The following is a 26,453-nucleotide window of genomic DNA, read 5'->3' as shown; positions in this document are numbered from 1 at the left end:
AGTGTCTAGATGGCTGCAATAGTGAACTCTGGCGGTTGGTTGCCGTGTGGTATCCTGATTTGGCATTTCTAAGGAAAGTTCTGTTACCTTCCGATGAATTTAGAACCAAATTTAAGGATTTGCCCCCAAACCCGCCCCCCGCCACAAATGGTTAATGGGGGAATTTCTTCCATTGAAAAAAAAGAGTACCCAATAATACATGATGACAAGAAAAAAATCTTAAAGTCTCTTATCTACAAACTTGGGGGTCACCATGGCAGGTTGTCATGTGATGTATAAGTCCCGCCCCCTGACTCCAAACCACCATGTGATGATTGCTTTATGGCGCTGTTCCCATTAAAGACGTTGTTCTGTAGTACATTTTAATTTCCAGGTAAACCCTGTCCAGAGCAAAGTTGTCTACATAGAACTTGCCGGTAGATCGGCCCCATTCGGCCCATCTAGTCGCCTGTTTTTCCTGCTGTAGGTGCCTGCCAGGGTCTGTGGTGGACAATTTAATGATGTTCTATGGGCCTTCACCAACTTTGCCACGGAAACCGTTGATACTTTGCCTATCCGTGGTGAAGACTCAAACCTTAATCAGTCGTTGGTGTCGTCTTCCAGGAGCCGTATGTCTATCCCGCGCGTGTTAATGTATTAATGAACGGGTGGGTGAACGCTGCCACAAAGTCGTATGATAACCTCTATGACTTTTTTAATCTAGCTTGGTGGACATCCCAACTCTACATCTAGGATTGACTTTGATGATGGGGCATTCTCATTGACTTTGGTCTTTATGGACCATTTCCTCTTTTGACATCTGAATCCTAACACAAACATGGAAGTGTGCGCTGTGGACAGGTGACCTAACCTTACCCCCTACCCCCAAAACATACGGTGTTTTTAGGAGTTGGGTGCTGACTGCAATCTCATTAGGCCCTTGTCCTGTGTGTGCAAGCTTCAAGTGTTTGTTCTAACAAAAGTCTTTATCAGCCCGAAACACATACAGGATTTCCTCTCTCGGATTGTCCAACCCAATCCTGATTTATACAGGAAGAGGAGCATAAAAGCATCCCTTCGGACATTTCAAGTAACACAGCTAGGGCTTTATAGCAGCACCGGGGTCGCTCAAGACAGAGCAAGAAGAAGGGTCCAAGAAGGAGACATCTCCGCTCGCTTCTGCATTGGGACGATGGGGTGGTTGGTCCTTCACCAGGGGTTATTGACCCCATCCAGCAAGACGCACCCATCATGGAAACCACTGGGGTGGAAGTTTGAGATCCACTCGGCTTTCCCGACAGGTAATACCCCCTCCATTCTTATCTTATTAATAGAACATTTTCTCTTATCCTTATCATCAGACGACTACTGCTCTCTTCTCCTTGTTCTAGATTCCAGGTCAGAATGTAGGCGCCTTTCTTCTCGGTGAATTCTAGACTCTTCCGAAACTTTCTAACTTCTCCCACTCTAGAAAGCAACTTTTTTTTTATAGTCTACTGGCCGACAACCACATTAAAGTATTTTTATGACTTTATTTTAGAGCTTTTCAGGAGTTCTTTCCATTGTAACATCTAGATCTTTTAGTGGTTCTCGATCTACGCAACGTCTTGTTGGATCTACTCTCAATAAATTTACAATGCGGATCGTTGCCACGGCAATCAAGCTCTCATTAAATATAGGTGTCTCTGTACCTCTCTAAAGATATTTAGAAAATGTTTCCTCCCTTTCAGGGGTAACAAAAAATTTTGTTACAAAAATGAACAAAAATTTTTGTTACAAAATGCATTTTATGTATTTTAAAAATGAATATTCTTATTTCAAAATATATATTTTTTTAGTAATTCAAGCAAAGAATTTTAGCAGGGAATTTATTGGTCTCTGAGAGAATTTAAAAAAGAAATTTAAAATAATGTAAAAATTTAAGTCTAAATTTTTTTTATTTTTTTTTTTACGTTTTATTATTTTAATTTTTCTTCCCCGCCAACTTTCTCGTATCTTGCCAGTGGGGGACATCTGAATGCCATTTATCTAAAGTGCTTTTCTTAATCGAATCCATACATTGAAACAAAAATCGAGACTGTCTGCGAAAAATTGGGTTATTTTATCCTATTTGTACGTAAGTGTTTGGGAGTAACCTATACGATTTTCAATTAGCGCGTTTGGTCACCAGATAGATGGCATAGATTTTATAGCCAGGGCGGGTAAAAAAGTTACGAATCTCAGCCAGCAGTCCGAATTTTTTTTAGAAATTGGAAAAAAATTGCTTTGGAACTATTTTCTCAGAGATAAGGGGGGAAAAAATCTGTTTATATAACGCCCGCTATAAACGGGCATCGCTAGAGCCACGGTTCAGCTCTGGGAATGGAATGGAATATTAAGAAAAACTAAAATATCCACTGGAGAAAAAATGTAACTTTTGAGTAAATGTAATGACAAATATTCAAGGTTATTAGGAGGACAGACCTAGTCTAGATTTCTAGATCTATTATTAACCCATTCAGTGGCAGGGGCATCAGGACTAGGGTTTGTTGTAATGCTTCTTTTTGTTTAAAAACTTTAATAATTATTAACATTTAACAATTAAATTATCAATTTAACAAAGATTGACTTTTCTTTTTTAAATCTACTAAAGATGTAGATTTTTCCAAAAATAATTCCAAATCTCTCTCGATAAAATCATGTTTTTTATTTTTTATTTCTATTTTTTAACCCGTTTTTTTTTCTTCTCGTCTAGTTACGTGAGGATCGTGGGTCTTCTGTGGACAGTTGACGGATTCCAGGGAATATAAAAGTAAGTGCGTTTTATGGCAATAAAAAGAGACAGACGCCGGCGGATTGTAATTGTAGGTGAACGTTTCGGAATCTGGTCCTGATTATCCACCAGCAATGTTCTATAGACCGTAATTCCCGTCGACGCGTCAAAAAAGACGTCTATCACATGTGACATTTATTTCACCGTCTTTAAATATAATTCGAATAATTCCCAATATTCCCTATTGATACAAGGTTTTTGGTGTGTCTTATTTTACTGAGAGGGTGGTGGATAAGTGGAACAGCCTCCCAGCAGAAGTGGTAGAGGGTAATACAGTGAGGGTATTAAACATGCATGGGATAGACATACGGCTCCTGAATCTAAGACGAGACCAACGACTGATTAAGGTTTGAGTCTTTACTCAAAAGACGTTTCATGCAGTGCAGGGGGTGATCGTTAACCCTTTCCATGCCATGGAGGTTGCATTTTTCTCGCTCTCTTTCAAAAGGTTAATCTGCCCTTTGATGTGCGCACTGTGTATATGTTATTGTTTCACGCCGTTATTCCCCCCCATTCCTTGGTATTTTGGGGGCAGACAGCTGCATTTCAATCATCCAGGGGGTAATGAGAGGGGGGCGTACGAGCGCTCGGAATGAATGAGGGTCCCTTTTAAGAAGAAGCAAAACATTTCTTAATTAGAACGTGGCAGTTGTTATTAGTGAAAGCGACCCCCCCCCCATAAACACTTAGAGTGATATTTAACTGCGGTGGTCTTTTAATGATCTACTACTCCCATTACGCCCAGCCGGCCTCGGCTTCTGGTTGAGCATGGTGGCAGCTGTACATATCTGCTTGAATACTAAAAATTTTTATTTTTTTAAAAAAAACTCTTTTTAGCTCTATTTTTAAGGCCGTGGCGGGTTTCCTCCTAAGAGGTTGTGCAGCAGCTGTGGTCTTTGGTGAACAGGCAGCCGGCTAATGTTTTTTTTCATATGACTACTGCTCAATCTCATCCGCGGTTGGGCTTAATCCGCGCACATAAATCCTTTTATTAATCTGCCAGTTTCTCATGAGAAGGCCTGAGTTAAAATAAGCGAGTTTTCTGGAATGTAAACAGAAAACGGTAGATTTTTTTTTAACGTCGTCTTAAAAGCTGCAATAAAATCCACTTTACACGATAGGATTAAACCTTCCCTCCGTTATTAAAAGTGCATTAAAGGCAGACAGAGCTCACTGTCTTATTTATTTACTGAAATTCGGGTTTACCGGGAGGGCTGTAGATAAGTAGAACAGCCTCCCAGCAGAGGTGGTAGAGGGTAATACAGTGAGGGGATTAAACATGCATGGGATAGACATACGGCTCCTGAATCTAAGACGAGACCAACGACTGATTTTATGCTTCTGTGGCGACATTGCAAAGAAGCTAAAATATACGAAATAAAATACAAAATGTAAAATATATATATTTTTAAATTGTATTAATTACGTTAAATTTTATTAATGACAATAATGCATCATTTTCACTCTTTTATGACTTTTAATGTCTTCCAAAGGCGCATGCGTCGACTTGCACCTCATAGGTTAGGCTCCAAGGCTTCTGCGGCTTTTAACCCTTGCCGTGCTAAAACCAGAACCGACCCGCCGGATCTGTTTTCTCGGACAACTTCGAGTAATAACGAGAATCTCCTAAAATGCAGAATTCCTACCCCCCAAAAAATGACTATTTTAGATCCTGACGCCAAGCCCAGGAGAGATCTGTTCTCCGTTTAAGTAATCGCCTGGTCCTTGACTTGTATCAACGGTACTTAGGGGGTCTCTTTAAACATCTAAAGAGCGTCGCGGACAGATAACAGACCCCCAGTTTAAGAATCACCCCCCCCAGTCTGTAAATGGTTTAAAAGGGGGTGTAGGTCAGGTGGTAACCCATCTATGAGATGCTATGGAAATCCTACCCCTGCGTCCAATGGGAGGGGGGGGCTTTCCTGAAGGCATGTTGGGGGAGGGGACCCTTTACCCCCCCACCTTGTCCTTTGCTAAGTACTGGTGTATTTTTTTGGCTTATTCTACGAGACATTCACCGTCCGCAGGGAGACTTCTGTGTCTCAAATAACTGAGGGAAGAGTCCGAGGAAATCATTTTATGTTATAAAAAAAATAACATTTGTGAACCAGAGGCACCAAAATCTTGTTTTTTTAGCCAAGGAATTAGAAGCTTCATCATATAAGGTGTATAAAACCCAGACCCCCCTCTTCCCTTGGAATAAAAGTGAGTAAACGTGAAATTAACCAAATTCACCAAAATTAACTAATGCATGTAGTGTTTAACCCTGTCGGTGCCACAGTGTCCACTATTGTTTTCCCCTCCCTCCAGCATGCAATGGGTTAATAACCCCCCCCCACACACACACTTTGTCACTTTTTTTTAATGACTGTCCCTATTGCATGCTGTGCCTTCAGCCTTGGCAGTGAATGGGTTAACTCTTTGCACCCCTGTGGCTTAGTCTGGGATGATGCATTTTAAAGGAGGGACTGATGTGGCCTCTCTGGTCTGGGATTTTGGTTTGCAAGTTGTTTTCAGGACAAAATATATATTTTTCATTAATTTTCAGTAATTATCTCCCAATTTACTTGTTTTCTAATAGTTTTACTATCTGTGCAGATCTCCATCTAGTGGAGCGCAAGGATACTCTATATAATTCTCTCTCTTCTTCTACTACTACTCTATATATACTACTCTATATACTACATATAATACTCTCTCTATATATATACTACTCTATATACTACATATAATACTCTCTCTATATATATACTACTCTATATACTACATATAATACTCTCTATATATACTACTCTATATACTACATATAATACTCTCTCTATATATATATATATACTACAAATAATACTCTCTATATATACTACTCTATATACTACATATAATACTCTCTCTATATATACTACTCTATATACTACACATAATACTCTCTCTCTCTATATATATATATATATACTACTCTATATACTGTTCTATATACTACTCTATATACTATTCTATATACTACTCTATATACTACTCTCTCTATATATAATACTCTGTATACTACTCTTTATACTCCCCTCTCTCTCTCTCTATATATAATACTCTATATACTACTCTCTCTCTCTATATATATAATACTCTATATACTACTCTATATATATAATACTCTATATACTACTCTATATAATACTCTCTATATATACTACTCTATATAATATTCTATATACTACACTATATGATACTTCATATAATACTCTACTCTATATATACTGTGCTATATACCACTCTATATAATGCCATATACAGTATGTATAAAAAGCTATACGCAATATAATACTCTATATAATAATTATGTATAAAAAGGAAAACTCTGTATAATACTCTATATACTACTCTATATAATACTCTATATAATACTCTATATAGTACTCTCTCTCTCTCTCTCTCTCTCTCTCTCTCTCTCTCTCTATATATATATATATATATACTACTCTATATAATGCCAGAAACATTATGTATGAAAACCAACCCTCTCTAAGAATATAGATTTTTTGGTTTGGTTTGTTACGTTTTGTATGTATATAATGCATGTATATAAATGTTTCATGAATCTATAAATATTATCGGATTCCCGGGTTATTTGTTATCCTCCCTGTCACAGTATTTGGAGATTATGTTTATGAGACGTTTTTATTCTCAGCGGCAAGGTCGTGTTATTTGGGAATTTATTTTAAATTTGTACAGCGCTGCTGAATATGATGGCGCTATAGACATCAATAACTAATAATAACCCCCTTGAAACCCCCCCTGTAAAGTTTCTGAATCTTCCTTCCCTGTTTAGTTACGACTCCACCTGTCCTGAGAGCCCGGGAAGGGCCGGTTTGGACAGCCCTGGTTTTCCAGTCTGACTGATGCTGAGCCAGTAATTCTTATTTTTTGGTTCGGAGCAGTTCCCATGGAAACCAATGAGACAATGTGTCTGAATGAACTCTTGCAATGACTACGAGTTCTCCGTAACCCTTTCATTGCCACGGGCCAACTCCTGAGTTTGCCATTCCATTTGTAGAAGAGACCTCTGAGGTCTCGAGAGCCTATGTGACGTTACGTCTTTCTCTGCGTTGGCCCAAAAATTCATAATGGTCCCTTAACTGGGAGAGATTCAAATTTTAACCCCTTCGTGTCTGTCATATGACACAGCCTGCCCTTACGTCTCTGGGATGGATATTGTCGCAGCAACCCAACCATCTCTGCTTGGAGGCTGTTCCATGGTAGAATCAGGGCTACTCAACAGGATGCTGAACTGACAACTCCTATGAACCTCAGCCGGCTCTTGGCTTGTATGCTATCCCAGCGCTAGATAGATTTGGGATGCTGATTGTTTACTAAAGGCTGAGAGCGTTGGAACCCAATGAGGTTGTACTGCGCTGCGGATAATGTTGGTGCTATAATAATAATAATTAGTAATAATAATAATATATTAAAAATAAATGAATGAATTTGTGTTTCTGCTGGTATTTTACGCCCCGACGCTGCAGGCAGGATAAGGGGATTAGTCTGGGGGTCTCCGACAGACCACTTGGAGGAGGGATATGGATGAATTTAACAGGCTTTATGCGCTTTTGTGTTGCAGGGAATTCCTCGACGGACTTCTGTACAGGAGCTGGACGGGGGGGAGAGCAGAGGCGATCCGTCACAGCGGGGACGCCGAGCCGGGGCAGAGAATGTGGGGAGTCAGCTGTTTGTTGGCGGGATTTGCCCTTCTCCTCGGGGCGTCCGGCACCGATCACTTCTACCGCCCGGGGTAAGTCGGCTCGTTCTTTGTGTGACTCGCGTTCAGAAATCCTCTTAATGAGAAACAGGCAAAGAGGCCAAGTTCAGCCTCACAGCGGAGGCGGCCAGAAGGGCTTTAATATCCAAATTACTCTGATTATTAAAAAATAAGCCCCCAAACCTTTCCAAATTCACCCCAAAATCATGCTACCTCCTTGGCTATTCACTAAAGAAAGGGGGGCATCAGGAGCCAAATTCCTCCCGAACTTTTAGGATTTCTCAAACGTCACGGACACAGCAAACTTACCCCCGACGGGGCAGAAAGTAATACCCCCCGCACGTCAGGGAACCCCGCAGGAATGGGGTCGCTTATATACATACGGGGTAAGAAAGGGTACTTGATTTCAAAGGAGGAGAAATGTTTGAACCAGAGGCTGAGATGGAACTTTTACTTTACTGAGAGGGTGGTAGATAAGTGGAGCAGCCTCCCAGCAGAGGTGGTAGAGGGTAATACAGTGAGGGGATTAAACATGCATGGGATAGACATACGGCTCCTGAATTTAAGATGAGACCAATGGCTCTCGGATGACCAGCTCCTGGGGGCCAGAGGGGCCAGAGGTGCTTAAAAAATGCATAATGCGGGGCTCTACTTCCTTTTAATAAGCGTCTGGGAAATCGAATATAACGGCACGTGAAATTAAATGGAAAATGTCCTGCGTTTATCGGACCGGTTCAGGAAGACGTCTCTGACCTGAAAAAGCTTCTCTTTCCACCGGGAGCTTCCCGTGGCGCAGAGGTTAATAATCACAATATAAAGATGGTGACGGCGACGGACGTCTCCCGGTATCTGCTCTATAAAAGAGGAGGCTCGGGGGGCTCCTGGCAGACGTGATCAATGTTAACGGATATATTTACCTCGAAATAACCCAAAGTCTGGAAAAACAAATCTTTTACTTCCTGATCGCACTGTCCCCCCGGCTTCCGGAACATTCATTCTAGAACTTCTAAATGCCCCACTCAGTTACACCAGTAGCCCCGCCCCAACCACACCTCTAACCACACCCATTAGAACAAAACTGACCCTCTTGGATCGTGAAAAAAAACCACCATTCTGAAATCATAAAACTCAAAAGATAGGGGGAGAAAAAAGAGCCACAGCAATGAATAAAAGACGTGTAATTTGCGATACGGATCGGCTCATCAGGGATTATTTCCGTGGAAGGTTAGATAATTCCGTATCGAGATCTGTAACGAGCGCAATAATTACTGCAAATTTCACACTGATTCCCCGTAATTAGCGGCTCAGTAAAAGCCGGTAAGGGAGGGGCCATGTGGGGGATACGGCTGCGTGGTGTTAATACCCTCTGTCTGGCAGTGCAGGGGTTAAGTGTTACTATTATGTATTATGTCTGTTTGGGGGTTTTTTTTGCCCAAATGACCTCAAGCGTCCCATACTCATTGGCTGTCAGGGCGTATTAACCTTATAAAGAAAGGATTTGATTGGAGAGCGTGAGCGTTTCATGTATTACAGGAAACACGCGTTCCTCCAAAAACACTTGCAGATGGACAGACTTACATTCTTTCCCGATTGTTTTTTTTTTATCATTTTTTTTAAGTATATTTTTAGTGAGACGGAGAAACAAAAATAATTACATTTTATGTCTTAATTTAAAAAAAAAATAATAATGATAATAAATAATAAAAAATAAATCCAATTAGGATTCCCATTGCATAACATTACATTTATTTACGTGAAACTAGTAGATTCTCTAGCGCTGTTACAATACGGACAATAACTGATACGTAACACGTGCTAAGACATGATGGTACAGAGGAGCTCCGCCGTACCTCCTAAGTGCCCCTATTCGGTTTGGACAGTCCTTCTTTGTACCCCAAATCCTTATGTCCCTCATTCCTCCCTTGCAATACTTACTGTAACTTCTTTAAAATATAAACTGTAAATCACTGTATATGGTCGATATATATAATTTAATTTAAACTATTGTAATTTTTTTTAACCCATTGTGGGATAGGAAGTCACTATTGTTGCTGAGATATAGCATATCTATCTCTTAATTTTATTTGTTGATATATGTTTTATGTATTTATTAAAGATTTATATATATATTTTATAATTACTTGAGCGCTGTACCCATTATACATTATGCATTTTTTTTTTTTAACTCTTTCATGTAATAGTTTGATTTTTACACTTTTTTTCTCTTAGTCGTAGGATTTGCTCGTACCCCGGCCAGGATAGGACGGCGTCCGTAACGCAATCGTTCGTGCAACCCGTTTACCGGCCGCTGATGACGCTGTGCGAGGGGCACAAGCTCTGCAGTACGTACAGGTTGGTAACATTTTTTACATAAAAAAAAACAATGAAAAATATAATTTAACTTTATTTTTTTATGCATTTTTGGGATGCATTAAGTTACGTTTTTCATCGTTTGTATTTCAGGACAACGTACAGAATTTCCTACCGGCAAGTCTCTAAGAAAACATCTTTCTCGGTTTATTCTTGCTGCCCCGGTTGGGGAAAGACGGAAACGTATGCCCACAGCTGCAATAAAGGTAACGATCATCTCTGCTCAGAAATAGGGGGAAATATTTTTTTAATAAAAAAATAAAATAAATACAATTATTCACAGCAGCAATAAAAAAAATATTCTAAAAAACACAAATAATAGGGAAAAAATCCTTCCCATAAAACTCCCATAAAGAATATTATATATATATATATATATATATATATATATATATATATATATATAGGTTCAGTCTCTCTGGTGCCCTCTACAGCTGGGTAAGAGAATTGCAGGTAAATACATTATATTTGAACATTTCCCACATTTACTGTTTTGGGCTAATAATTAACCTTTAAATGACTTCCCTGATCCATAAATTTGTCATATAAATAAACAAAGTGTTTTACAACAGAGAGGAATCCTAACGAGAATTTAGCACCTGGATCCCCAAACCAGATGCTGACCCAAAATTCAGGAAGAATGCTTTTTATGGGGCAACAGGAAATTTTAGTTATTTGTAGCTCATAGAAAAACAATGTAACAGCGGGAAGGTCATTTGTGTAATTTGTGACCGTTTTACTGAAAGAGTAGTAGATGCCCGGAACAGCTTTCCAGCCTAGTCAAGGAAGCCACGATTGGTTAGGATATCCGTAGAATTAGGTGAAATAAGTTATCACAATCGCACAATGGCTCTTATCTATAGAGACATTTCTTTGTTACATTCTTACCATGCTCTGCATTCCCAATGAAAACTGATTTAACCCCTTAGACCAAACTCCCGTCCCGCGTGCTCCAGGCCCAATGAAGGTCGTATTTTTTTTTTTTAGTAATAGTTGGACAGCAAAAAGCTTTGTATCATTCAAACTCCACTTGTCTCCTGTAATTCTACGGCTAACACGGTACCAACTCTCATCTTTGATGTTTGAAGAAACCAGAAGGCTGTGATTATAGAGTGAAGAGCGTCATAAAAATGACAGCCGCCGGAAGACATAAGGCTGTAAACGTGACCTTAATCAGTCCTTGGTCTCGTCTTAGATTCAGGAGCCATATGCCTATCCCATGCATGCTTAATACCCTCGCTGTATTACCCTCTACCACCTCTGCTGGGAGGCTGCTCCACTTATCCACCACCCTCTCAGTAAAGTAAAACTTTTTACATTTTGGTTTCATATTGGAAAATATAATATGAAGATGCCACCAAACATGATTTCTTTTTCTCCTAGCGTCATGCCGGTTACTTTGCCAAAACGGAGGGGTTTGCACCGGATTTAACAAGTGCCGGTGTCCTGCCGGTTGGACCGGACTCCAATGCCAGACGGGTACGAGACTTTTATTTATTTTTTTAAAACATCTTATTATTTTAAGACAGCGTTTGTGACAAATCCAACAACGTGAGTGTCAAAAAAATGTAACCGGAAAACAATAGCGAGACTCCATCTTTACATTAACCCTTCGCGTGCCTGTATACAGTGACATAGTCGTTAATGTCTCGGAGCGCCTTCCTCTTGTCCCAAGTCACCTTAGTCTTATTTCAGATGTCGAGGAGTGCGAGAGCGGAAGCCATCGGTGCTCCCAAGCATGCATTAATACCCCCGGGAGCTTCCGGTGCCAGTGCCTGGAAGGATTTACCCTCTCGGAGGACGGAAGGAGTTGTTTCAAAGTGGAAAAACCAACAGAGCTGCCCCCGGAGACGCAACCACCGGCGAATGCGACAGGTAACGGCCCTATATATAGTACTGGCGCCCCCTGGTGGCAGGAGGAGGGTGATACAGTAACCTCAGAGGCTTATTCACAACGACCCATCAGTGTCTGCTTGTGGATCACATAATAATTAATCATTCCCTGAAAAATTAGGGATGACGCATAGTTTTATGTAATTAAAGAATTAACTGTGGGACATTCAGCATTAAATAAACTTGGATCAGCGAACACAACGTGCCACTGGAACGCAGGAGTGATGGGAGTGATAAAGGGCCATTGGAACACAGGAGTGATGGGAGTGATAAAGGGCCATTGGAACGCAGGAGTGATGGGAGTGATAAAGGGCCATTGGAACACAGGAGTGATGGGAGTGATAAAGGGCCATTGGAACGCAGGAGTGATGGGAGTGATAAAGGGCCATTGGAACACAGGAGTGATGGGAGTGATAAAGGGCCATTGGAACACAGGAGTGATGGGAGTGATAAAGGGCCACTGGAACGCAGGAGTGATGGGAGTGATAAAGGGCCATTGGAACACAGGAGTGATGGGAGTGATAAAGGGCCATTGGAACGCAGGAGTGATGGGAGTGATAAAGGGCCATTGGAACACAGGAGTGATGGGAGTGATAAAGGGCCATTGGAACACGGGAGTGATGGGAGTGATAAAGGGCCATTGGAACACAGGAGTGATGGGAGTGATAAAGGGCCATTGGGACACAGGAGTGATGGGAGTGATAAAGGGTCTCTGTGCGCCTATGAAGAGATTCCATTAAAAATCAGCTGTTTCCAGCTACAATAGTCATTTACAACATTAACCCCATCTGCGCTGGATTTCTGATCCATTTCATGTTGTTTCGTTGCCGCCAGTATCAGAAATGGATTTATTTATTATGATGTCAGAGCGCCGTCCCCCGAAGAACGACCTGCAATGTTGGCAGCTGTTCATTATTACTTTTGGTACGCGCTGTGACACATCAAACTCGTACCGTGAGTAATAATGCGCAGACGCCGATACTACCGACAGAGACGCCGCAATTACTTTTTTTTCTGAAAATGCAAATTATTGGGTAACAAAGTAACTTAGATCATTTAAACTTAAAGCTGAAATCTTTTTAATTTTTTTTTATTTTTACATATTTTATACTTATTTTTATTAGTTATGTCGATAACGTTTTTAGTTATTCCTGTTGATTCGAGTTATAACTTCTTTTACTCGTCAACTAGCTGTTCCTGATACAACAAGCAAAGAAATCCAAGAGCTCCGGAACAAGGTCGAGATATTGGAGCAGGTAAATACAGCGAAACTCTCCCATACCTTCGAAGTGTCCCTGTTCAGTTTGGCCAGTCCTTCTTTGATCCCTCAAGGACTGATCTCCTTCTTTCCTCCTCTGATGCCCCTCTTTTCTAGGAGGTCAGAATGTTTGCTGGGTATGAGGGTATCGCAGGGTTCTACAGCCCTAAAAGCCCCGATAATGTGTATAGAAACAGCAGGGAACGACTTTATAAATGAAATGGGGTAAATAAACCCCATTATTCTTCTAAATGCCCCACTGAGTTACACCAATAGCTACTAACAGGCCACAAAGTCACACAAAAAGTCTCGATAATGCCCCGCCCCCAGTGCTACCGCTAACCACACCCCTAAAACAAAAGTGCCTGTCTTTGGCAGTTGGATATGCTGGGAATTCTCTCTCTCTCTCTCTCTCTGTATATATATATTTATTTAAACCAATGAATGCAGCGACCCGATAACATCCTGTGTCTTCTCCGTATAGAAGCTGCAGATGGTACTGGCTCCTTTTCATGCTCTGTCCGGTTCCGGCCCCTCGGACGGCTCAGACGCCGTAGCTTTCCTGACGCACTCGATCCAACAGCTGGAGCGGATCGATTCTCTCAGCGAACAGATCTCCTTCTTAGAGGAACGGCTGGAGACCTGTGAGTATGCGGTGGAATCTCGTCTCATTCTCTCCTGGATCTCCAATCTTCGATTCAGGAGCCGTATGTCTATCTCGCGCATGTTTAATACCCTCGCTGTATTACCCTCTACCACCTCTGCCGGGAGGCTGTTCCACTCATCTACCACCCTCTCAGTAAAGTAAAACTTCCCTCCACCTAGGAGCTACAGGGTTAAGCGCGTAACGCTCTATCTTGCGATGCTGTAACAGGACGGAGAGGCTAATTGCTGCAGAATGTTCTGACCGCAGGAAGCCCTAAAAACTGTAGATTAATTTGCAACCCGGACTTAATGGTTTATTTAAAATTTATGACTGCAATAACTTAAAATGACTTAAAATATGAAGCCCCCCTGACCCCTGAAACACCCCAGGGAGATGGATTAAGCGTTTGCTCTTGCGCAGCCCTTTAGGGGAATTTTTCTCGGAATGCTGTTTATTGTTGGAAATATATCTGTAAACAGGTGGGATAATTTAGCCCAGACATCAGATATTAAGTTACCACATTTTTAACACCGCGGCTTACAGAAATATTTTGGGTTTTTTTATGGGAATTTTGAATTCCAGTAACTTAATACCCCACTTCATGTCGGGCGGTAGGGCCATACTTACATAATTCGGCGGCTGTTGGCCTTAAAGTGGCCCTAATTCGGCCCTGATAGCACTTAGGTGCTCCTGCTGTTTTATATACTTGGGAGCATTGTATATAAGTTTTATTATATATATATTTTTTTTATATAATATAGTTATATATATATATATTTATTTACATATATTATTTGTATTATTTTATGTAATTATTTTTACATATATTATGTATTACATATTTATATATATGATATATATTATTTTATATATTTATATTTACATATATTATATATTTTATATATTTACATATATTTTTATTATGTTATTTATTGACATATATGATATATTTTATATATTTATCATTTATATTATTTTATATATTTACATATATTATTTATATTACTTTATTAGTAACGTCTGTTTCTAGGACATCCGTATTCTGGTGCTTTATACCAGTTTTGTTCAGTAGTTTATCAAACTTTTTGTCTCTTTTAGGTTCTTGCAAAAACGAGCTTTGATTGACACCAAAAAATACACGATTCCAGACGTTAAATGGGGCAAAGGATGACCCTGAACGATGGTTTTTCCAATTCACCAATTACCTCGCCGGTGACGGCACTGAAAACCAACCCACCAACTAAAATAATAGACCTTGTAGCGTTAAGTGATTAAAAGTTTTCCTCTGCAAAAAAAAAAAAAAGGAGGCGCCATTTAATCGTCTCAAAATATTTTGGGGGGTTATTTGCTTTTTTTTTCCCTGTTAAGTTTTAAATATCTGCTGATTTAATGCAGATCTGGCAGCTGTAATTCTCCAGCCCTGGACCATACCATTCCAACAAAACAGAATCGTAAAAGGGGGGAAACCAACAAAAATCTTTTGAAATATGTAAATATATTTTCTCTTTTATTTAAGTCAATTTCACCAGCCTCCCAGAAGAACTTTATTGAGCTTCTTCTTTCATCTATAATTTTTTTTTATCCGGGGCAGATATTTCCTACTGCATTGCATTTAAGTTGTAAAATATGCATATATATATATATATTATATTAATGTATTCACTTTGGAACTCTGAGGTTTAATTTCTGTATATATTTAATACTTTTTGATACGATTAAACTTTTTTGGGAGACAACTTCATTAAAAAATAGGTCACTGATTTTTTTTATTTTTTCATCTTCTTCTAAAATTCTACATTTTTTGCAAATATTGTGTCGTTACCTCTTAATTAAGCCCCCCCCCCCCCCCATAATTACCATAAATAAACCATCATATTATATGTGATGGATCTTGTGAATTGGCTTTTTTTTGGCTAGATGAAGATGGAGAACAATTTCCACGGGCCATAAAAATATTTATCCTTTTGACGCTGATCGGTTTCATATATTTTTAACTCATTTTGTTACTTTAAGTGTTAAAAACAAAACAAAATATAAAAAAAAAAAAATGGTACAATATGAATTTTTTAAGAAAATATTTTAAATGGTTCTGGTGGAAAGTTGAGAATACATTGTATATTATTTTCAAAGAGAACATAATAAAAATAAATGTTGGATACGTGCAAAAAAAAGTTTGGGAATTTTTTGTGATTTCAATGTTACAAAATTGTTTCTCCCCTTTGTGATGTCACTTGGACCCACCCGGGCTATTTTTAGTAAGCCATGGTCACTCTTAAAAGCAACTTACACTTGGATCTTCTCAAATTCTACATCTCCGTACACTGAATAAATTGAGTTAAAAATAAAAGACCCCCCCCCTTTGTGTGTCCCATGGGATCATCCATCTCAACTTCCTGTTTGCATGATTACCCCTCCCCTTTTAGTCATTTCTCCCCTATTTTTGGTCGGGGAAGTCTTTGTCAGGATGGAGAAACGAGAGAATTTCAGGAAAGGAAATTAATTAGAAAATGCTGGTTCTGCCACAGACTGCCACCCATCTCAGCGTTCAAAATGTTACATTTAAAACTAAAAACCTCAAAACCAAATACACCGGCAAACAAACAAAAAAGCCACGATACAGAGAACAGCTGATCGGTTTATTGCATGAAATATTTACATCAGTGCTTGATCACGGAACATTCTAACAGATTGTTTCAATTATACAGGTTCTAATCAATAAAATAATATTCTATTCTAAATTAAGCTGGCACAAAGCTATTCCAAAATCCACAGAAACGAGCAAAATTAGCATGAAATACGTCAAATAAAGCGGAAAAAAATAAATATATCAAAATGTCTGAAGTTATTGATCCAGGCATAAAAAAAATACTAAAAGTGTGAGAAAACACAGAATTTTGCATATATTCTTGCTTGTCATGTTCCCTGTATAATGTGTTATTTATAATAGGTACTTTATGATAGAAAACGTGCAAAATAAAGTATTTGATTGGGGATGAAATACCCCAAAACAGTATAATGGTTACAAAAAAGACATCGAGCAGTCGCTTATAGCAAAGGTTCGGATAGTGACAGGCGGACGAAGATTATTATTATTAAATCTCTGTTATCAACATAATAAATGATATATAATATATAGAAAAATGAGAAATCTGGCCTGCTTTCCATAAAACCTGAAATTACTTATTCACCATAAAAATTAGTAGTGAAAAATAGTTTACACAACCGAAAAATTTGCTTTTAAAGCTAAACAAAAAGGGATTTATTATAATATGTCTTTAATTACATAATTTAATATATATTCTATAGCTATACAGATAACCAGCCTAAACATTGAGGTTATTAAACCGGGTTTGGTAAGTAACCGAATACTTTGCTCAAATAATTATATTTCTGATAAACTTTTTTTTATTTAACGTTAAAAAAATAAGGGATTTATTGTACATTTTTATGCATTTTTTATTTAATAAAAATAAAAATGCAGATTTCAGATGCGGCCGGCCAACTTCAAGGGCCCGCATTTCAATTATTACAGGTAATTCCTAAAATTCTGATCAGAATTCTAGATTCTCTGAAAAGGGGATATTTTCTTTCCATCTGCCCTCGAGAAGAGGGGTTTTAAATGGCGGGGGGGGGGCTTTAATCTATGGTGAGAGTAAATAAAACCCACCGAACACCTACTGAAATTTCTTAACACAGATTTAACAAATTAAAAACACATTTTTTTTAGGAATTTTTAGATTTTAAATCTCACGTCATTTAATAATAATAAAAAAATTGCAGGATTTGGTAACTTATTATTTCTAGATACGTACCTTTTAACAAAAAGGAGATCATTCTTTGGCTTGTTGAATAAAAATTTGTTGAATTTACAAAAATAGTATGATTTCTTTATATTTAACACAAAAGGAAAAAAAAAACTTAATATACAAGATTTGTACAAAATATTATTTTTTGTACACATTTCAAATTATTTACCAGGATAGCAAAAATAGGCTATAATGTTTCTTTTTTTTTGGCAAGTTCTAAACCAACTTGCGCTTCCATGAAATATTTAAAACACAGTGTGCGGCACTTGAATTGGCAATTTTTTATCTTTTTTTTTTTTTTTTTGGAAGAATCCAAAAAGATTGTCCATTCGGGAAACAAGATCGTCAAGTTCAAGCCTTTGATAGCTTGAGTTCCTTAAGCTGCGACGTCGTTTAGTGAGCTGACGGTCCATTACACTTCATGGGTTTGTCCGACAGCCTGAAGAAGACTTGTCTCATGGTTTGGTAACAGCTCTCCGTCAGGTCGGAGATGTCCGCTTCTGTCACCCCCGATATCTCAATCTTTGGAAGGATTTCAACTTTGATGGTTCCTGGAAGAAAAAAAAAAAGAAGGTTATTTCACATTACACATGGCCAAAAATAATGGTCTTCGATGTTCTAGGTGACACAAAGTTGGCTTGATTTTGTTCGACCTAGAACATCGAAGACCATTAGTTTTGGCTGTATCGATGACCTACACTTACATTTGTTGCTAAGGAAAGCTGTCAAAAGAAGACAACCAAGGACATTTCCATTTCAGAAGATCCTGGCCGGCTGGTTTTTATATCTACTCGTGTGGATACATATCTAGAACCTACTACACAGAGCTAGAAGGGAAGTTAAACATGCATGGGATAGACATAGGGCTCCTGAATCTAAGACGAGACCAACGACTGATTAAGGTTTGAGTCTTTGCAGCAGGGGAAACGGGCAGACTAGACGGGGGCCGAATGGGGCCGATCTGCCGTCAAATGCTATGTATCGGAATCTATTAACAGGACTGAATACTATGATTATGATACTGTAGTGTAACCCCCTATATTTTTAGATTCCTGCAGCAAACAACATTGAGCTGGCTCTCGATATCTCTGAGATATAGTGTTTTTAGGGCTGCGCTCCCACCCATATAAATTAGGGAAGCGCCGTAATACCCTAAATGCCCAGAAGGTGGCAGTAGCAGCTTAAAACAAATCCCAGAGGTGTTCAGCATACGGAATGAGAATTGTGTATTTACGTACCTCCTGTAAATAGGAGTTTCCGCTTGTCGTAAAAGCTTGAAAAAGAGGAATAGACGACCGGGATGATAGGAACCTGAAACCCGACCCACACAAAAAACACCAAGTTACGCAAGAGATCCTTTTCACGAGATATTTTTAGATTTTCAGTATATTTCCAAACAATTTTTTTAGCACAAGGTGGTCTTCTCTTAACTGCGAACAAAGCAGCACCAATGAGAGCTCCTGATGCTCCCGGAATCGGTGACCTAAATGTTCCTATTGGCTGCAGCGGACATCTGCCCAGCCAATAGGATACGGAGCCAGCTGACTTCCGCTTCTTTGTACATAAAAGCCCTTAATGTTACCTATCTTGTGAACGTTAGCAAAGGACAGCAGGGAAGTTTATTGCAAAGGAGGAGAAATGTTACAACAAGAGACCAGAACCTAACACTACAGGGTCTGAGATGGAATGGAAGGAAGTTTTACTTTACGAAGAGGGCGGTAGATAAGTGGAACAGCTTCCCAGCAGCAGTGGTAGAGGTTAATACAGTGAGAGAATTTAGCATAAGGCTTGATTACCCCGTACATTTAAAGTTTTTTTTTTCCCAACACGTCCATCTGTCTGTTGGAACGGCGCTGAAGCCACCAATTCATTTCACTTAATGGTCCCTGCAGCTCCATCACGGAAACGATGGCCGTCGTTTCCATCTACGTACCAGCCCCGTACTGGCCGTTGTGCGGTTTATAGGTTTTTTTTTTTACCCGTATTTAAAAGCGGGACCAGAATTAAATTTCTAAAGAGCTCTGGTGGGTGATCCATATTAATCCCATACCTTCCAAGTGTTTATTATTATCCCATAATTATTTCCAACACAATTTCTCCCACGTTTTAATAGAGAGGACCACACAGAATTCTGCTGCTTGTGCCAAGATTCCGTTGGTATTAAAGCGATAATAATGTCAACATTTTTTTTTTCTTCATAATTTAATTACAAAAACAAAACTTTGCCTGCCTCCCGCTTTAAATCACTCGGTAGGGGAGCAGACTCTATGAGACAGGGGGGTGGCCAAACAAAAAGCCTTGCGGGTTACATGTGGCCGGTGGGGCTCTTGTTGGTCTACCTGCTGGTGATGGGAAGCTGGGAGATCCACCTTAATGTTAATGTTCTTCAGCGACGAGAGGCAGGAGCGATGAGCGGCAGGAGCGATGAGAGTTGAACATCTGTGGTTTTTGTGCTGGAGGTTTTAATATGCAAAGCGTCTCTCTGAACAGTGTTCTCCGAATCCCAAAATATACGCGCTTTGCATGTTAAGAAGGGGGCAAAATGCAGCTCGTGGGAGAAAACAGTGATGTGCGTTACCTTAGCCTGAAGCGCAAGGTGGAAAGCTCCCTTCTTGAACGGAAGCAAGTCGTCGCTGATGTTTCTCGTCCCTTCGGGGTAAATCCAGACTTTTAACTGGAAGGACGAACGTAAAGGACCGTTAAAATAATCGTTGTAAAAAACCGTTGTAAAATAATCGATGGTTCCTTTAAAGCCTGGATTTCTTGTGGATTATCATACGCTGTTGTACTTACATTGTCGTCTATCATTTCTTGTGCGACGGACGCCATGATGCTTTTAGCGTCGCTTGTGCGTTTTCTATTGATATAAATGACACCGCCGAGGTAGGTGATCAGGCCGACGGATCCCGCATAGAGTAGTTCCTTTTTAGCAATTTGTACGCAGCGGTCCGGCAGGATTTCCATCAAACCTGGGTTGGTAAGAGAATAAAAAGTCAGTAAAAGTGGGCATCGAGAGGATTTGACACGTGTTTCTACTTTTTGAGTAGAAACACGTCATGCGCAGCAACAATAAGGTCATACAGGGAAAATGCATTGTTTTTCCGCCAATTTTAAAATATGTGCAATATTTTTTTACCCTGCCTCCAATATCAACCTGGAATTCTGGAACGATGAAGCCTTTAGGCTTCCAGGTCTTCACCACAAATATTTCAAGAGAAACAGAAGTAGGTATGAGCGAAATCCGCATGGCCACATCTCTTGTAATTAAGTTTATATAATTAAAAACCCTCGAGGTAATGACACCGCCAGAGAGCTTAAGGCATTATTGGGGTTATTAAATATATTATTAAGATTGTCTGCAAGGTCAGGTGGGGGGGGGGGTTCCCAGCCAATCACTGAGCTTTGTGGCTTGAGATAATAGAAAAGTTTCACAATTCCGGTGAAAATGAGTCACCAGCACTGGGAAAAGATATATATACAGAACACTAATATTTCATTATATTACAACTATTTTATTTTTCTATATATTACATAAAAAATACCAAGAAAAAATAAATGAGCTTAACAATGGATATTAAATCAAAAGGCAAATATATTATATATTATATATATTTGTCAAAAACATGTGAGACAGGAAAGGGGGGAAAAAAAAGTTAAAAATTGGTTCTACGCGTTTCGCACAAAATAGGGTCTTTAAAAAAAAAAGTAATTTTGATACTGGTGAGGTTACTGGTTTTGTCGCACAATGGTTGCTGGCTCGTTTAATTGGCCATCCAAGAAATATTTTGGGTGCCTTTTAATTGAATTCTTGGGGGGGGGGTGTAATCCTTTAGGAAGATGTTTTCTTATAAATCCAACGTGTTCTTTAATGTATCACCATGTCTGGAGTTAATCGGGGCTAATCCTCGGACCGTAACAGATGGAGTAACGGCCAGGATTATCTCCAAAAAGTCACTTAACCGGATAACTCCGTTACATAAGGCAATTTAATAATATTGTGTTTAATAAACTGGGACAAAAAAAATATAAGAAAACAAAAACAAAATATTAAACACATCCTCACTTCTGATCCTCCCCAAACCCATTTCACGTGCACTTCAAATTATTGCCATAATCTGCCAAATTTCAATCTACACCCCATCCCAAAAACCTACTTTTTAATTACATAATAATTAAATTTTTTTCTGTTTTATTTTCTTTTATCTCCAGGACATTTTTAAATTAATAAATAAATAATACATTTAATAATATTTATTTAATAATAAACATTATTAATGTTTTCTTATAAAACCCTTAAATCGAAGGCTTAAAGTAATTTTCAGAACTGAACAAAAAATAAAAAATAAAAAAAAAATAAAAAATGAACATGAAAGTCACTTGCCCATCATGTCCAGGACGCTCTGGTGGTTGGATATAATGACGCAAGGACCCTCGACATTAAAATTCTCCAATCCTTTCACTTCGAAGCGCAGCCCGTAAAAATACTTCATCGTTCGTACAAAGCTCTTGATCACCCTGCGGAACAGAATGTTTTTTAAATGTTACACACAAAGATGGAACGTTCCGCAAAAGTAATAATATATTTATAAAATTTTTTTTTTTTTTTAGAATTTTCCTATTTAAGAATTTAAAATTGAACGGAAAGCGGACTCTCCATATAACTTATTTTGAAGGTGTTACGGCCAACCCTCTTGGCCGATCGATGATGGTTCTTTAAGTGCCGGCTCATGGCTGGTGGATTCTTGATCATATCCGCATTCCAGAACTTGCTATTTCTTAATCAAAAGTAGGTGACGAGGCATGAAATGGGGCCAAAGCTGGTGACTCAAACACAATTGTAAGATATGATGAAGTCTCACGCCGGTTCCTGGAGGACTTTCCCGTCGTAGCTCAACCCAAAAACCACGCTGTACGCCCAGTAGCGGGAAAGTCAATGACGGGACACCTATGTTGGGGGAGGGCGGGTAATGAGGAACCCACACCAGAAGCGGATGGGGTCAGGGACATGTCCATCTGCCCAGCTCACCTGAGGAGCCTCCACTGATTTAAGAGCTTCCTGGTGGTCACTGTCCCGCTTTTTGAGGTCAGTGGGGGGGATCAAGGGCTGGTTGTGAAGATCCTCTGATCTCCTCTGAGAGGATCTTCACAACCAGCCCTTGATCCCCCCACTGACCTCAAAAAGCGGGACAGTGACCACCAATCAGGGCTGTCCCACCAAAAAACCAGGACGGTTGGTCGGTATGGAACGGTATGTGTCGGGGCCGTCACAAGATGTTTTAGGGTAATAATCCCTATTTTACAAATGTTACTTCCATCGGAATTTGTATTTTAAATATTTTAATAATTATATCAATAACGAGATCTCTAAACGTCTATCTTTTGTACAGTGGCCCCTCCGTGTCCCCGTCGGACCCCGTTCCCATTTATAGGTTCAGTTTTCCGAGGGCCAACTAGTACAAAGATTTTAACCCTCCGGAGGTCGGGGCCCCCAAAACGCCCCGAATGAAAGGCGCTCTGCACGACCGTCTCGTTTCACAACCGCGAATCCCTGCTCGCTTTTAAAAGGCCTCTCGAAATCCCTCAAGAAGGTCTCAACGAGAAAGGAATTGCTAAATCCTGAAACGTTAATTGCTCACCAAATAATTTCCTTCACGCTGGGTGAATTTGCAGATACTTGGCAGAACTCTGTTTGCGCAATTACTTTCAGTAAATGACCGTTAAATATTTCATTTTCCTCAAACTGCGAAGAGGATCCCGGACGAAAAAGAGAGAGAGAGAGAGAGAGAGAGAGAGAAAAAAAAAAAGAGAGAGAAAAGCGACATTCTCGTCTCTGCCAATTTATCACCTTCGGAAGACGCGGTTATTTACCCTGAAGACGGCGCGTGATCTCGGCATGAATATTTAGCGAGCTGTCCAGACGTCGGGGTCTATTTAGCGCTCTATAAAGCCGCTTGAGGGAGTCTCTTCAGGGAAAATACAATCTGTAACAATATTTCCGCTCTATTTTAGCGTCGGGAGCAAATGCAGGCAGAGGTGGCCGCGGTTTGATGGGATTTATGTTGTCGAAAAGGGGGGGGGGGGAAGGCATTTTCTGATGCGCTGTTCACTTCCTGTCTTGTAACACAAGATCTCGCGAAGTGCTCAGGGGAGGAGGTGCCACAGAGAAAAACTTCCCCGTGCGACAAAAGCGGCTGAGCCACAGCCAGCGAGAACACGCATGTTATCAGTGCGAAGCGCTTAATATTGTGTAATTCGGCGTTATCGCTCGCTGCTATTCATTAGTTTATTTATAGTAGGCGAGCCGTGACCTTCGACCCCTGCATCGATCCCGTGTTTCCTCTCCCCTTGTACAATGACAGGTGTAAGAAAGGCCGTCGCTCACAGAGATTCTGCGCGGGAATAATTATCTCGGGGGTAATGCCTTTTTATTGAGCGGCGAGAAAAAGTCATAGGGCATCCGACGCAAACAGGCCCTGGGGAGGAAAAATAACAAAACATTTCCCTCCGTCAGACTGTACTGAAGAATACGGCAGAATGATTAAAGGGGAAGTTGGACTAAAACACGTCTAGTCGCCCGTTTCTCCTGCTGTAAAGACTCAAACCTTAATCAGTCGTTGGTCTCGTCTTAGATTCAGGAGCCGTATGTCTATCCCATGCATGTTTAATACCCTCACTGTATTACCCTCTACCACTTCCGCTGGGAGGCTGTTCCACTTATCTACCACCCTCTCAGTAAACTAAAACTTTCTTCCATTCCATCTCAGCTTCTGACCCTCTAGTGTTAGATACTTTGTTAAATCTCTTTATGGATTTTACAGTTTGTTACCAAAAGGCACCAAATTTGCCTTAAAATAAAATCTAAAAACAGGGGGAAGCAGTTTTTGGGCGCACCCCTCACTTCCTGTTTGATAATAGCTCCCTGTATAGAATATTAGCGAGCGACGTCTAAATTCCTCCCCGTCACGCCTCTTTTTTTTGTTACAGTATCAAAAACTAACATTCTGAGACGTAACGACTATTTTAGGAACTTGCAGTATATAAAAAAGAACTGCCCCTCCCCCCAGGGGCAACAAACAGACATCGGTTGTACTCCAGAGTCACCGAACTGGCTTTACCCGCTGCCGGCACGGGCCGGGGGACGCCGCGCGGATTATAAAACCCGTCCGTTCACCAAAAGGTGGTACAAAGCCCTGGATAAAATCCTCTGTGGATCGGATTCCCCGATTTAAAGGGCGCTTTCCATGCATATACACCGGGGGGGGGGGTGCATATTGGGGGGTCATTCTGCCGAAACCCCCCACCCCTGACTCTTGGATGGGGGCGCCATGAAAATTTAAAGAGACCTCAGCTATGATATGCATTAAAGTGTATAAAATGACTGGGGGGGCTTTAACAAATCTGCAAAGCTACAATTGGAAACCAAATGGGGTCTGAGGTGTGATGTCATCATCATGACATCACAGAGACAAGAAGGGAAATGACACTTTGCCGCCGCGTCTTCACATCGCTTCGCTTCACGGAAACGTGGCAGCGGGAAGCCACCCCGGCGGGGAGAAAGGAACAGACGACGGCAGCAAAACACTAACAAAATAACCTCAAAACACATAATGACATCATAACGCAACAAACGTGAAACCGCGAGGGCTGGCAGACAGCTAAACACGCGCTTACATAACACACGTTCTACAGCAGGCCAAACCCCCAGACTGACTGAGTGAATCCAGGACAGTCGGCAGGTATAGGAGGGTCATTTCTCAACGTTGCCAAAGCAGACTCCTTGCGAGCAGCATTTATATCCGGACGGCGATTTCTCTGCGACCGACAACTTAATCTGACCTCCAGGACCTAAAGCCCAATAGATCGCAAGCTCTTAGGACCGCACTTCATCAAACGACTTGGAACACAGAAAACATCGAATTTGGCCCAAACCTTAATCGTCTTAGATTCAGGAGCCGTATGTCTATCCCATGCAAGTTTAATACCCTCACTCTATTACCCTCTACCACCTCTGCTGGGAAGCTGCTCCACTTATCTACAACTCTCTAAGTTAAAAAAGAAAAACTCAAAGTATCCTGGAAGTTTAAAAGGAAGATATTTTAGCGTAATTTTAATCCCATGTTATATATATATATATAAAAGTTTGCATTTAAGGCAAAAAAACAAACAAACCTGTAAGGAAGAAATTTTGGTAAATTTCAGAAATTCGTTAAATCAGTCATTACAACCCCGGAAGGCGGAGTCGTGCGGTCAGATTGGGTTCGATCCCAATTAAATGCCCCCCGTACAGTCATAATACCCCCCAGGACTTGCCTCATGTTTTTGACGTTCCTGCCCCCGCTTTTGAGGAGGCACACGGGCGCTGCCAGGGCAGATAGCATGAGGCAGAGGGCACAATAGGAGGCGATCTTAATGTGGAATTTGAAGAAATCGCTCATTTCCATGAGGAGGAGCGGGAGAAGAAAGAGCAGGGAGAGCCAGAAAATCCACCACAGCTCCATGGGGGCAATAAGGGGCACTCAAGGGGGCAATAGGGTATTTTAGTAAGGGGCAGAATGAGGGGAGGGGGGACACAGGGAGAGAAGAGAGGGGTATTTTAAGGAAGAGAAGACTGAAAGGTGTGAGACTGGGAATAAGGAGGGGGGGTCTGTGGGATTAGGGGGCCCAGGGCAAGTAGGCCAGGTGGGGCAGGTGGCTGATTAAAAGGACAGCAGGGCAGGGTAAGGAGCCAAGGGCACGGAACTGAAGCGCTGCTGAAGAGGCAGAAGAGGGCCAATCACAGTGACAGGGGCAGCGGGGCAGATAGTGCGGGCAGGTGGAAGCATCACCCTCTCTCTCCCCCCCTCAAGGCGCAGGTGGGGTAATTTGCAGGCCGGGTCACTTGGGTGGCATCGGGATCCTGACCCGGGCCGGAGGCTGCAGTTCTTACAAACCCAGGGGGG

The 26,453-nt window shown here is 40.6% G+C and overlaps 2 protein-coding genes across 2 annotated transcripts; one reads left to right on the top strand and one right to left on the bottom strand.

Moving 5' to 3' along the window:
• The first annotated feature begins 7,494 nt into the window (after positions 1 to 7,494).
• On the top strand, positions 7,495 to 14,829 carry LOC149281848 (epidermal growth factor-like protein 7). The gene is made up of 8 exons (XM_089498989.1): positions 7,495 to 7,574; positions 9,771 to 9,893; positions 10,005 to 10,117; positions 11,295 to 11,390; positions 11,607 to 11,786; positions 12,996 to 13,060; positions 13,547 to 13,706; positions 14,807 to 14,829. The coding sequence occupies exons 1-8, from the start codon at positions 7,495 to 7,497 to the stop codon at positions 14,827 to 14,829; spliced, it is 840 nt and encodes a 279-aa protein (XP_089355115.1).
• Positions 14,830 to 17,907: 3,078 nt separating this feature from the next.
• LOC149281847 (1-acyl-sn-glycerol-3-phosphate acyltransferase beta-like) lies at positions 17,908 to 26,012 on the bottom strand. The gene is made up of 6 exons (XM_089499010.1): positions 25,825 to 26,012; positions 21,896 to 22,029; positions 20,308 to 20,483; positions 20,093 to 20,188; positions 18,753 to 18,825; positions 17,908 to 18,065 (listed from the first exon to the last, which is right to left on the bottom strand). The coding sequence occupies exons 1-6, from the start codon at positions 26,010 to 26,012 to the stop codon at positions 17,908 to 17,910; spliced, it is 825 nt and encodes a 274-aa protein (XP_089355136.1).
• Between the last annotated feature and the right edge of the window lie 441 nt (positions 26,013 to 26,453).

This window comes from Sceloporus occidentalis, unplaced genomic scaffold (genome assembly GCF_023333645.1).
Source record: "Sceloporus occidentalis isolate IW3139 unplaced genomic scaffold, rSceOcc1.0.p SCAF_127, whole genome shotgun sequence".
Classification (NCBI taxonomy): domain Eukaryota; kingdom Metazoa; phylum Chordata; class Lepidosauria; order Squamata; family Phrynosomatidae; genus Sceloporus; species Sceloporus occidentalis.
The sequence above is the reverse complement of the archived record's forward strand: the minus strand, read 5'-3'. Positions and strand labels throughout refer to the sequence as shown.

Excerpts from the sequence above, each read along its gene's own strand:
- LOC149281848 (XM_089498989.1), top strand. The coding sequence starts at position 7,495 with ATGTGGGGAGTCAGCTGTTTGTTGGCGGGATTTGCCCTTCTCCTCGGG. Across the intron at positions 9,894-10,004 it reads AAGCTCTGCAGTACGTACAG|GACAACGTACAGAATTTCCT; the intron begins GTTGGTAACATT and ends TTTGTATTTCAG. Across the intron at positions 10,118-11,294 it reads TGCCCACAGCTGCAATAAAG|CGTCATGCCGGTTACTTTGC; the intron begins GTAACGATCATC and ends TTTTTCTCCTAG.
- LOC149281847 (XM_089499010.1), bottom strand. The coding sequence starts at position 26,012 with ATGGAGCTGTGGTGGATTTTCTGGCTCTCCCTGCTCTTTCTTCTCCCG. Across the intron at positions 20,189-20,307 it reads AAGAAATGATAGACGACAAT|TTAAAAGTCTGGATTTACCC; the intron begins GTAAGTACAACA and ends TCGTCCTTCCAG. Across the intron at positions 18,826-20,092 it reads ACCTTGCGCTTCAGGCTAAG|GTTCCTATCATCCCGGTCGT; the intron begins GTAACGCACATC and ends GTCGGGTTTCAG.